Source organism: Dendronephthya gigantea, unplaced genomic scaffold, assembly GCF_004324835.1.
Source record: "Dendronephthya gigantea isolate DGI-Jeju-01 unplaced genomic scaffold, DenGig_1.0 000072F, whole genome shotgun sequence".
Taxonomy (NCBI): domain Eukaryota; kingdom Metazoa; phylum Cnidaria; class Anthozoa; order Malacalcyonacea; family Nephtheidae; genus Dendronephthya; species Dendronephthya gigantea.
In genome coordinates, this window is record NW_021163082.1 from 1,178,442 (window position 1) to 1,190,710 (window position 12,269).

The 12,269-nt window shown below is 36.5% G+C and overlaps 1 protein-coding gene across 2 annotated transcripts; it reads right to left on the bottom strand.

Moving 5' to 3' along the window:
- Window positions 1-404: 404 nt before the first annotated feature.
- LOC114531463 lies at window positions 405-7,492 on the bottom strand. 2 transcript variants are annotated; one of them, XM_028553073.1, is made up of 16 exons: window positions 7,109-7,492; window positions 6,946-7,017; window positions 6,125-6,514; window positions 5,615-5,719; window positions 5,137-5,375; window positions 4,802-4,980; window positions 4,533-4,626; window positions 3,967-4,299; window positions 3,766-3,883; window positions 3,610-3,701; window positions 3,023-3,137; window positions 2,550-2,837; window positions 2,200-2,370; window positions 1,901-2,071; window positions 1,520-1,584; window positions 405-1,077 (listed from the first exon to the last, which is right to left on the bottom strand). In XM_028553073.1, the coding sequence occupies exons 1-16, from the start codon at window positions 7,368-7,370 to the stop codon at window positions 766-768; spliced, it is 3,006 nt and encodes a 1,001-aa protein (XP_028408874.1). In that variant the 5' UTR covers window positions 7,371-7,492; the 3' UTR covers window positions 405-765. The 2 variants fall into 2 exon arrangements, with proteins under 2 accessions (XP_028408874.1, XP_028408873.1); XM_028553072.1 differs by having other exon boundaries at window positions 406-1,077; window positions 4,533-4,629.
- Between the last annotated feature and the right edge of the window lie 4,777 nt (window positions 7,493-12,269).

Sequence of the window (12,269 nt, forward strand, 5' to 3'; positions counted from 1 at the left end):
TGCATCATTGTTTTACAGCAGTTAGGGCACCCTGTTGCCACAATAAGACACAAAAACGCACAAAACAAACACATTAACAACAAAAACGTGTTAAATATGTGAATTTGTCGACATTGGTGTTACTACATCATAGTTTTACAGCACTTAGGCACCCTGTTACCAGAAGATGGTACAAATACGCACAAAACAGTAAATTAAGAACAAAAACGTGACAAATATGCGAATTTGTCAACAGTGGTGTTACTACACCATAGTTTTACAGCAGTTAAGCACCCTGTTACCACAAAATGGTACAAATACGCACAAAACAGTAAATTAGGAACAAAAACGTGACAAATGTGCGATTTTGTCGACATTGGTGTTACTACACCCTAGTTTTACAGCAGTTAAGCACCCTGTTACCACAAGATGACACAAAAACGCACAAAACAGCCAAATTAGTATACTTTCATATACCTTTAGTTAGCAATATATATAGAACTTGACATAAGTAAATCCTCATATCTGTTTATAATTTCCACGGCCAAAAAATTGTTGCCTTGACAAAGATATTATATTTTAATAAGTCAAAATATAATATACGACTTCAAAAGGGTATTGTTCCAGGACGCCCTTAACTTTACGAAACAAAGTTGATTTTGTACAGAATTCAGAAGTTGTGTTTAAATAATATAACGACTTTTTAGGATTTAAAGCGAAGAAAATAACTTTACGAATTATAACATTTTACAACAAGCACGAATAATTAGGGACGTATCGACCATCTTAGGTGTCAAACTCCCATTCGGAATAGATACTCTCATTGTCGTTATCAGTGTCACTGTCGGTTTCACTATCCATATCAAAATTTGTATCTCTTTCCAGCTCATCCTCCACATCTTCATAGGATTGCTTAGTATTGTCATTGTGCGACTCAATTATGTCCTGGAATCCAGACAATTGTAAACCGAGAACTGGCAAGAAAGATTGGATTCCAAGCCTTAATTGTTGCATGGCAAAGTTAATTCCTTCGTTAACCAAGGCAAGCTTTCCTCTGACAATGGTCCTTTTGACTGAGCTTGTAGAATAGGTTTTTGCCTAAAAAAAAAGATTTCAATATACGTTACATAAAAAGCAATCGCATAGCTTACAGATGTGGCTTACAGAAATGTCGAAAAGGAAATTGCGGACCTAAATAACTTTTAAATTATCGCATCTTCGCATTAGATACACACAATTAACACCCAATAGACCTTCCAAGAGCTTACATAATGGCCAAACAATAAAAAATGTGCGTCCATGAGAAGGTATGTACGGCGTAGGTTTTTAGCTTTTTGATACACCATGCATGTAATGCAGTATAATTCCAACCATAACATTTTGCTCGTATACAAGAAACTTCGTGCTTCGTGAAGATGGTTACAATATGGTAGCTGAAATGTTCACTGCATGATTCAGGATATGGGCTATCCACAAATATGCATAAATTGTACTTCATCACCCTTTAAACCTACAAAGTAATTACCGCCGAAAAACATACCACACACACAGCACTTTCCACCGCAAGAACAGGCTGTTCACCACCACATTGGCTGCGACTTTTACCTATATGTTCGAAAATTAAAAATAATTTTAAGCCTGGTTTTCAGATGTCAAGGGCCACCGACACAATAACCATCGTCAAAGAATTACGTTATATGAAAACCAGCCTTTACACCTGCAATAAAAATTTGGATCTGTTGCATTTAGCCGAATAGACTGCAGTTCAGTCAAGGTTATATTGCTTATGTTCTTTGACGCGCAGCTCACAGAGTTTAAAAACATAATTTACATTTTTCCAATAAGGACAAAAGCTTTTTGCAATCGATCGCTGAAAACATACTCTATATTTCACAATTCTAAAAGTGACCGGGAAAATTACCTTGCAGCAGGTTTTCCAATTTTGCAAGTTCGCTATAAAGTGCCGGAAGGCATTTCTTGGTGTAATATTCAAGGTATTGGAACATTTCCTTTTTAGTAACTTCGATTTCCTCCTGAAACCGTTGAATTTCCATCAACTTATCCACCACAGATCGTCTCGTTACCAAAGGCACTATTGTATGAAAGGCACAATATATTCATATATAATGTACTACGCGTCCGGCAATTTATAATTATGTACGTACAAGTTCTATTTGCAAGCCTGGCTCAGTCTGTATACGAGAAACAGTAGCTACTCACACTCATCAACTGGCTCGTTCCGAGAATTCCATGGAAACTTTCCATTTAAAATTTCTTCTATGTTGCTTAGCGGTTCGTCTGCAATTCGATTATAATTTGAAATCAAAGAATGGATACTCTCTTTCTCTTTGCTGATCTTTCTCCTTAACTTATTTCGTTGCTTCGAAGAATCTTGAAGAAAATAATATTTGGTTAAAATGTTACCTTCCCTTTATCCCGCATGTGGAGGCTAATTTTCCGCGGTTTCGTTTTTTATGGGTGTTTTACTCGCACGGAAACGTTGGCTTTAAATGTTACTACTGAAATAAAGGAAGAGACACTGAAAATGTAGCTATTAAATGTAGAACCACCTGCAAGTTTTGCAATGTTAAATGCCAGATGAGAGATCGCGTTATGATGGAATTCCATATTGTATCTCAAATATTCCAAAGATTTATTTTTTAAAACACCTTCACCAAAGGAATAATTGCGACAGATCTTGGGCTGAAACTGTTTAGATTTTTCCTTATAAATCTTTTCAGCAACGTCAAACAAGGCCTTCTCTTTTGGCGTTAACACATCTAATGTGAGCAAATGACATATGTATTTCATTTCCTCCGGAGTTATGGAATATCTTTTATTTCTCGATTTTTCATCCACTGACATAAATTTGAAAGAGAAAAAAGAAACACGTCGTCATTGCACGAAAAAATTACACCAAGACATCGCATTCTGAGAAGAGCATACCTAACGTTTTTAGTTTTATTATTTATAATAATAGATTCGCCACAGTATCATGTACTGCATGTAAACTGAACAAAACTACACAAAATTCTATACGTACGTTTAGCAGCGTCAAATATATCTTCTTTCCATTTCTGTAATGTTGTTGGATCACACTCAAGTTTCTCTGACATGCTTTCTAATTCTTTCTGCATGATGGCGGTTTTATCTTTAGCCTAGAACCATGCATATAAAAGTACAGAACACATTATTATTTTTCCAAGAGAAGATTATACATTTCAGTACTCCCCTTTCCGTGCATGGGAAATTTGCATTGCATCTACATATTTTTCAATCCTCCACGCTTTAAATTTCTACCCACACCTTTTTTTTTAATAAATTTGTTTCTGTCTTATTTTTTGACGAAAACTACCGAAACGGATTTGGCAAAGTATTTGTAGCTATGTTATGTGACAAGGGGGGATTTCGTTTTAAACTATTCGGCATATTTGCTTACACTTTTTAGGCTAAGCCAATCAGAATGCCTAAATTTTTAATACATCATGTAAAGATGATTATTCTGATTGGGTTACTGAAAATGTAAACAAACTTACTGATTGGTCTAAAACGAAATTTCCCTTGTTATGGTTTCCCTTGTTATGGTATAGTTACTATTACTATTAGGTAAAAAATAGAAAAATTAATAACTTTTGTATATCTTTTCGCAAGAATACTTGACAGTTTGGTTATTTTTCTTTTATTCCACTCCAGTGCATGTTCAGTCAGCAATTCCTCTCGTCCTATGTATGCATACATCAGAATTAAACGTTTAACTGGTTTGATAATTTTATTGCACATGCTTACCTTCAGGTAACATATGCTTGGTAGTGCACCCTAACCGCGAGAAATGACTGTTAATCTGTTCTACTTCCTCTCCTGTTGTTGCAGAAGCGCCATCTTGCCATCGCCCTCCCCAAATAACCTGCAAAAAAGATTACACAATGGACACTGCACTTGACTGCACACTTGCCACGTACGAAATATAATAAGCACAAGGAAATTTACCTGGCAATACCAAGCATGTGCTTTGGCATGCATTACGGAAAGAGCAGGTTTCATCTTTTGAGATGTGGTTACATCATTTTTACACAGCCAAGGCCAATACTTGCAGATGACATCATACCAGAAGAATTGTGTTGTACGACGAAGGTAATATTCCTTTTGCATATAATGTGCATAGCCATACACTTCTCCGTGCTTCATGCTAACTGCATGCTGGGCAACACTGTGACGACAGCCAGCAATTTCTAGCCCAGTTTCATCAACAATTTTCTTTTTCTTCAAAGTATTTCCAGCAGCATGCCAAATAGAATCGCCACACTTAGAATCATCTGTGACCTAGGGTAAAGTATAGCCGAATTGAAACAGCTCGATTTTAGATTATTTTTATACGTACAGTAGATCCACTTGGTATAAAAATAATCTAAATATTTGTTACAAATCATAGCATTACGGTCAGAAACTTCCCACACCAAATGTCACACATTGATATTTAATGGGACTATTGTTCTATAATTGTTTTGAGGTAAACGAAAATTCGTATTGTTTGAGAAGACAAATTGTAACAATACCTTTTCCTTTCCTTTTTTGTAAATTTTACAGAGATGATGTTGAACTTTTTCATTTGAAGCAATAAAAGCATCTCCATAGTAGCAATCTCTTTTCCTGCTAAATAATTTCAATTTATCCTCTTTAAAACATACATGATGAAATAACTTTGAAACTCTTTCTAGGTGATATACAAGACGCATTTCAGTTGTATATGAGCTGACGATTTCCCTCCAAGCTAGTGCATTCCTGCAATGCATCGTCTGTGATTCAGTGTACAAAATGTACTTACATCCCAGCAGATTTGTACCGATAAAGTTTCATGTTACCATCCATGTGAACGGAGTGTTGCTGCTGTTCACATGCAGGGCACTCCATCCAGTTAATATGCCGTAGTTTGTTCAATTCATATTGGCAATATTTCCATTCACGAAAAGAGCTACCAAATGTTTTGCTGTTAATTGTTCCCATCTATATAAAAGATAGAGAAAGATACATCAAACTAATATCTGTACAACTATTTAACTACTGAGGCAATTAGCAAACATAATCATAAAAGAACAGGATTCCATTTTTTGCATGAAGCGATACATTGAAGTTGATACTTAGAAGTTGGTTTAAACGTACCCGCCCTTTTTGTATCGAAAACATTTCTAGTGATTTCACAAAACTATTTTGAGAAATTCCAGGAACAATCTTCTGTAAATTATCCCAGAAATGAAAGAGATCTTGGTGAAATACATATGTCATGTCACGAATAGTTCCAGGCCAAAACCCCAGCTGTATTAAAACATGGGGACTTGTTGATGAAATAACATTGTCACATTGTTTACATTCATATTTTGTGTGACTAATGTCGAATCTACCTGAAGATATAATAATAAATATTTAACCAATTAGCACAAAAATATAAGTTTTGAGTTCCATGATAGAGATCAACATTTGGCCTATAAAGCCTATCTGAATAGCATCATCTGGTTTGAATCTTGCAGGAGCTAGGTTCAGCCTACATAATGTATCATTTATAGCTACAGTATAAAACTATAGAATCTATTTCAGAAAGACAATGTTTTTGTGAATAAAAAAGACAACTAAAATAGCATACCTTTCAATGTTACAGCAATGCAACCCATACCCTTCTCATCATATAAAATATTGCAAGGAAATAGGCATGTGGGACAAATAACATCACCAAATGGAAGGGACCGTTCTAAAAATACATAGACAATTCATATATTTTCAGAAACTGTTTGAAGAACCCTCTAAAAATGGCAGAACTTTCCTACCAAGGGAAAACATTATCTCACACCTAGAGTTTCACAAAGATGCTGAGATAATACAAAGATAATACTGACTGGTCAATTTTTTTTACAAATTTCATGTGACAAATATGTTTCTGTGTTTCTTTATTTGAAAAAGACCTAATAAAATTTTTTATGAGAAAATTTGCCAATGAATATTTACTCATGTAAAATGAACTTTAGGTTTGACATAAATGCTAAATAGATCATGCTAAATTTCATATTTAAAGAGCATCTTGAGAGTATCACGGTCACAATGCACCTTTTGACACAAGGTATAAGTTACATCTTTTTAGCCATGCTATAATATTTACCAACAGTAATCCATTCCAGTTTGCTGTTAATTGAGGCTGTTGGAGGAATAGGTTCATGAAAACCATTCAAAATTGCATCTCGATCATGAAATGGATGGTTCTTATGGTTCTCCTCATCACAATCCCCACAGACATATCTATGTGAAATGCAGTCTTGACATCCAATAACTGCCATGGCATCTTTACAGCTTTCGCATAACAATTCATCAAAAATGCCAATGGAAAATTTAGTTTGCAGCAAAACTTCGATTAAACTACTTCTGACTTCCTCCCAGCTTTCATAAAGGGAATTTTGTCTTTCATGCCAGGTTCGTTTCTTTTGCTGACCACCACATTTCCAGTTACATAATAATCCTTTTGCTTCTTCAAGGATATCATTCATTGTCACATCTAAACAAAATCGATGATACTGCTTTAAAAATGAGCTGCTAGGTAGAATGCCACAAAATCATTGTACACCATATTACACCATTAAGTTTAATATACATTCGATAAACCAAGTTTTGTAAAGTAGCAGGGTCTTTAAATTCCAATATATAAATGCATAAACAGTATCCATATTGGAAAGTTTGCAATATGTGTGAATGATGAGTCACAATCTTCCCTGCACACAGCCAATCTAGCAATGTGGCAGCATGTGTATAATGTCTAGTCAGTAGTCACAGAGGACACAAAGCTATACGAACGTTGTTTAGATAATAAATATTGACTTTTAGCACATCATATTTTACAATAGCGGTTCAAAATGTCAACAAAGCGGATTAAAAACTTCACAGCATTTTTAGCTGTTGTAATTGTACATATTTATATTAGATCCATACCCTCTACAGCGTTTGTCGTTACATCCATATCTGATTCACGATCCAATAAACTTACTTCTGGTGGTTCTTGTTCTACGTAAAAAGTGACAAAATAATAAATCATCCGAATGATGGGACCTATCTGGCGTAGGTTCTGTGTAAAATGTTACAAACAGAAGCATACCTTGGAAAATATTATCGCTGTGTTCCTCTAAGTTTTTTGATCTTGAACTAGAGGCGGTATCATCGCGATTATAATACTTTGGATTGTAAGTATTTTTGCAACTCCGTTGGCCAGTTTTTGGATCCGTGCTATACTCATAATGAATAGGCTTTCTTCTCTTTTTTCGCTTTTCTAAAATATCATTACCTTGCCTAATAAGACAATCCATGGAAGGGAGTTTCTTCTTGCGAGCATTGGCAGCCCTTTCAAAATTCTCCGCCATTGTGAAAGATTTGAGTTGGTTTTGACCCAGTTTCTTTCCGTTTCATAATGCTCGGCCACGCGTCGCGAAATTATTGTTTTAGTAATTTCGGATGTGTTTAAGAATTTATTGATATAATAAATTTAGAAGTGGAGCTCATGTTGTGAATCCCTGTTCCTGGTTTTAGTGTAGCATTATTTGTTTAGTGTTTTGATTATTGCCTGAAACAAATTGCATAATTTTTATATGATGAGAGATATACGATGACGTAGTCGTGGGGCCCGGTAGCTATGTGGTTTTGCGAAGACCTAACGCATATTAAAGGCTTTACGTCCATAATTGCTTAAACTTCAAAATAATTTCTTGCGACTCACTTGACTGAAGTGCAATTCGGAGCTTTGACTCTGATATCACTTTTACTTATAATTATAGAGCTGATGCAAGTATTGCATAAATTCAATAATCGAAAAACAACATTTGACGTTCAGGGCTTGGGAATTTGTGCTCTTTTAATGTTTCCAAGATTTTGGTATAGTCAAGTATTAACAGTGACTAAATGCAGCAGAAATACTGGTGATTTTACTTCATCTTTACAATTTGTGTTTGATTCCGAAAAATTTGAAACAACAGCTATGGCCTTATTTAAGTCATTTCATAATAATTGTAAGCTGAGAGCTAGGGTAAGGTTTGGCTAGCTCAGGAAATATTTTGCTTCGTTTAAAATGGCAAGGGGATGCTGGATGAATGTATTTCTAGTAATATTATTTCCCGGACTGGCGAGAGTCATGTTTCATGAGAGATATGAGAGCCATGTTTTACAGAAGCATGGAATGCCAACATCAGCTTTGAGCACCGGATGACGAACTTTATCACTTCTTCTTTGAACTTCAGCATTTTCGGTGCCAAAGGACATGTTATATTAGACTCTTGATAAGACGAGACTTGGTACAATTCAAATTCGTTGCCACTGAAGCTGACAGGTGAACCATGACCAATGGCTGTGTTAGTTGGCATCTGAAGGTATATTAGTAATCTTTTTACAAATGCCGGTATACAAAATTTTATATTAGATTTTGTAATCTAAAACAATCTATGCAATTTCGAGGATTATTTGTAAGGATCTCAATCACTATACAGTTTGACAAGTTTTTTTGAAGCAGATTTGATCCATCACTGGTACTTTCGACAAGACAGTCGATAGGAATATACTTATGATTAATAAATCTGAATCCGCGTGATCGACAAAATTGTTCTAAATACTGATTTGTAATGGGAATCTTCGTACTCAAGGAATGACCATTATTCGCACTTGAAAGGGTAATTTTAGATGCTGGTGAATAATTGTTAGCACGATCATAAAAAAACGTTTCGCGCGAGTTTCAGTATCTTTTCAGGATTAGACATATTTTGGCTTTGGCGGTCTTGATGATCGCACTATGTGTTTGCATATCCATATCGGTTGGTTGAAACTTTTCCTCAGTGTGCTTCTGTCGCGATAACTAGTTATCTGGTCGAACGTTGGTCTCTGTTGTCTCTTCTCTGGGCAGCCGCTTTATTTTGTCAGACGCTTAAACGATGATCGAACTCAAACGCATGGTCGACTTCCTCGTCTGATGATTGACTCTCATCTGAATCGCTATCCTCGCTGCTATTGTTTGCATTCAAGCCCGGTTCGGGTTCAAATTGTTAGGGTAATACCTCTTCTACTTGGTTATCGTGGATACTTTCCATTTTTGAAATCGAAAAGTGCTAAATACTTCACTAGAAGTTCGAAATGGCTATATGCGCGTATAAAATATATATGTTGTTTTGATCTACCCTGCACCTGACGTCACAAGTGTCAAGTTACCAAAAGATAATTTTTTTGAAAATCGGTCCAAGATGGCGGATGGACTGAATGTTTACCATAAAATAACTCGAGAACTAAACAGTTTTGGTAAAAAATAATACCATATTCGTAATCAGGAGGTCAAATTTACCTTATTGCAAGCATAAAAAAATTTATTGCCAATACCCTTTAATATTAAAAGTGTGATGCATTGCTTTCATCCGTGACGTCACGTCACTCATGTGATTCTTATTAGACCGGAACTGAGTCAGTGAGTTATAAGGAAGTCTATAAGATAAGTGAATAAATACACTTTAAACATACAGGATTTCAATCCACAAATGGTCGAATCGATCCATCCAGTGATGCCATACATATTCTGAAGTAGTCAAAGGTATAGTAGGTGGGATTTCGTCGACAAAATTTGTGTTATTTGGCATCTTAAAGTGATGCTAGCTGCACGCTGCTTTTATTGTTGTACTCAATATGATGTAATAAAATATTTGGTTAATCTGTTTTAATACCTTGCTCAAATGCCTAGCTTCAATGCATAAAAATAATGTCTGAATTGAAGATGCCTATTTCGTCGTGGAAGAGCACTTTTGTTTTGCTACCGAGCACGCAGTAACTCGCGACTGTCTTGTGCAATTCGTGACTACATGCTTATGCTCTTTTAGGGCATGTAAAAATTTTATAATATTAATATATAATTATACCTTCCCACCAATGAATGCGCGTAAACCATATATTAAATATGCGTAAGCTAAGGACCTTAGTTGTACTAAGAATGTCAGTTTTCCACTTGCTGAGCGAATTTTTGTTTTGTTTAATGCTATAATATATTTATGATAAAAGCGAAACTGCGTATCCATGTTTGAATTTAAAAAGACTAGGGAGAGTTTCAACCTGTGGAAATCTGTGGACACTTGCAGTATGGGGCTAAGGTGAGCATTAAAAATCCATTCCTTGTCCGAAAGGCAGCATTAGAAAATAACTTTAGCTGGTGCTATTATTGTAGAATATTCTGCTGTTCTACACTCGATCAGATATAAAATATTCATTCCGATACATTTTTCCGCCTTTGGGCTGATGTTTTAACCCTGGTGAAATCTCGATTTCTGACTATATTGGTGTACCATGTATAATGATTTTGAAAAAGATATTGTGACAAAGAAGACGTTTGCTCTGGCCAATACGCAAACGGCCTTTACCATCATCTTGCTTAATCTTAGTCGACAATCGCTCCTTCTCCGATGCCTGTCTCTGCAGCGGTCGGGCGGACGGTTGTTGCAGAATTCGCTGGCTTCTTTCAACGAATTTATCTGCACGGCTGGTTCAACACTCTCATTACGTTTTAAAGATTTTATTTAACACAACACAATACTATGCTTACAACAATCCTAAACCTTCTAACTAAATTATCGTTCATCGTGACATTTTATAATTTCAGTCCGGAAACCATATACCTACATATCATTTATCGTACAACACATACTTAAAGTACTTGGCTTGGCTTCAGATAATTATGACGACCTTACAATTATCTCTGACACACATATATATCAAAATTAATTGGAAAAAGATTATATTTACTGGACATGAGCATTACACAGACATTTTACAAATACAACACATCACGCCACATATATGATTATTATAATAAAAATTAAAGACTATAAACTGCTATAAACCCCACACTGTCCCTCCCCCCTTGACTCGCCTAGGAGTCAAGCATCGCCTTCGTTTTCCACCTTGCATCAATCGTGGCCCTCCTTCTTTCACGTTTCTCTGTAACTCCAACCTTTTCCTTGCACAAACTCACCTCACCATCCCCTTTGACCACATCCCCTCTCTTCACTTCAACCGGGTACAAATGCTGACACGGCCTATTTAAGAGTTGCCTTCGACCATTCGTCATCACATACACCTTAGCACCACGTACAACCTTATTCTTCCCAAGAATGAACTCCTCTACAACACCCGTTTTCCACTCCCCCCGTTTTTGTCCTGTGCAAACACAATAACCACATCTCCAGGCTTCACGTCCAGAGATCCTTTCCAAGGCTCGCCAGCTTTGTGGAACTCTCTTAGATTTTTAAGATATTCCCTTTTCCACCTGTTCCAGAAATGTTCCAAGATGGTACTCAAGTATTTGAAGCGTACAATGCTATTGCCCTTGGTAGAATCATGTCCTAACTCTCTAACCTCTGCCTCGGTGCTATCTGGTAGTGTAGTAATTCGTCTACCGTAAACTAAATGCGAAGGTGTAAGCAGTTCATTGCTTACCTCGTCATACTCGTATGTCAGCGATCTTGAGTTTAGATTAGCTTCAACTTCAACCAGAACCGTCCTCAATTCATCAAATGTGAGCCTTGAATTTCCTAAAACTTTCCTTAAAGATACTTTAAGACCTATTAGCCTTTCAAAGAACCCTCCCCACTATGGGACCCTTTCCAAATTGAATCTCCAGTCTATTCCCTTATTTGCTAAACACGTTTTAACTTCTTCACTTTCAAACAAATTGCGCAATGCCTTTTTTGCAGCTTTAAAGGTTTTAGCGTTGTCCGAAATCATGATTTTTGGCGTCCCTCTTCTACCTGCAAACCTTCTAAAACAACGTAGAAATGTAGCCGTTTTCAAATCTTGCACTAACTCCAGGTGAACCGCCCGGGTCACGCAACAAGTAAATAGCACGATGTAAACCTTACTTGCGCCGCTCTTTGTTTTAGCAAACAAAGGTCCTGCAAGATCTACGCCTGAATTCTCAAATGGTGCTGCTCTTGTGACGCGAAATTCTGGCAAAGCCGCTTGCTGTGGCTTTGCGCACGCCTTGCTATTTCATCGTTTGCAAATTAGACATGCATTTATTACTCGTTTCACCTCTTGTCTGCCCTTCGCTACCCAATACCTTGACCTGAATTGAGCTAACGTTGACCTAACTTCATTATGCATAACTGACTCGTGACACTGAGCTATGACTAACTCTGTGAACTTATGCTTTTTGGGCAGAACTATTGGCTCTTTAGCCTCCATAACTAACTCAGAGTTACCTAATCTCCCTGTACAGTAAAGTATCTCGGCCCTCTCTACCA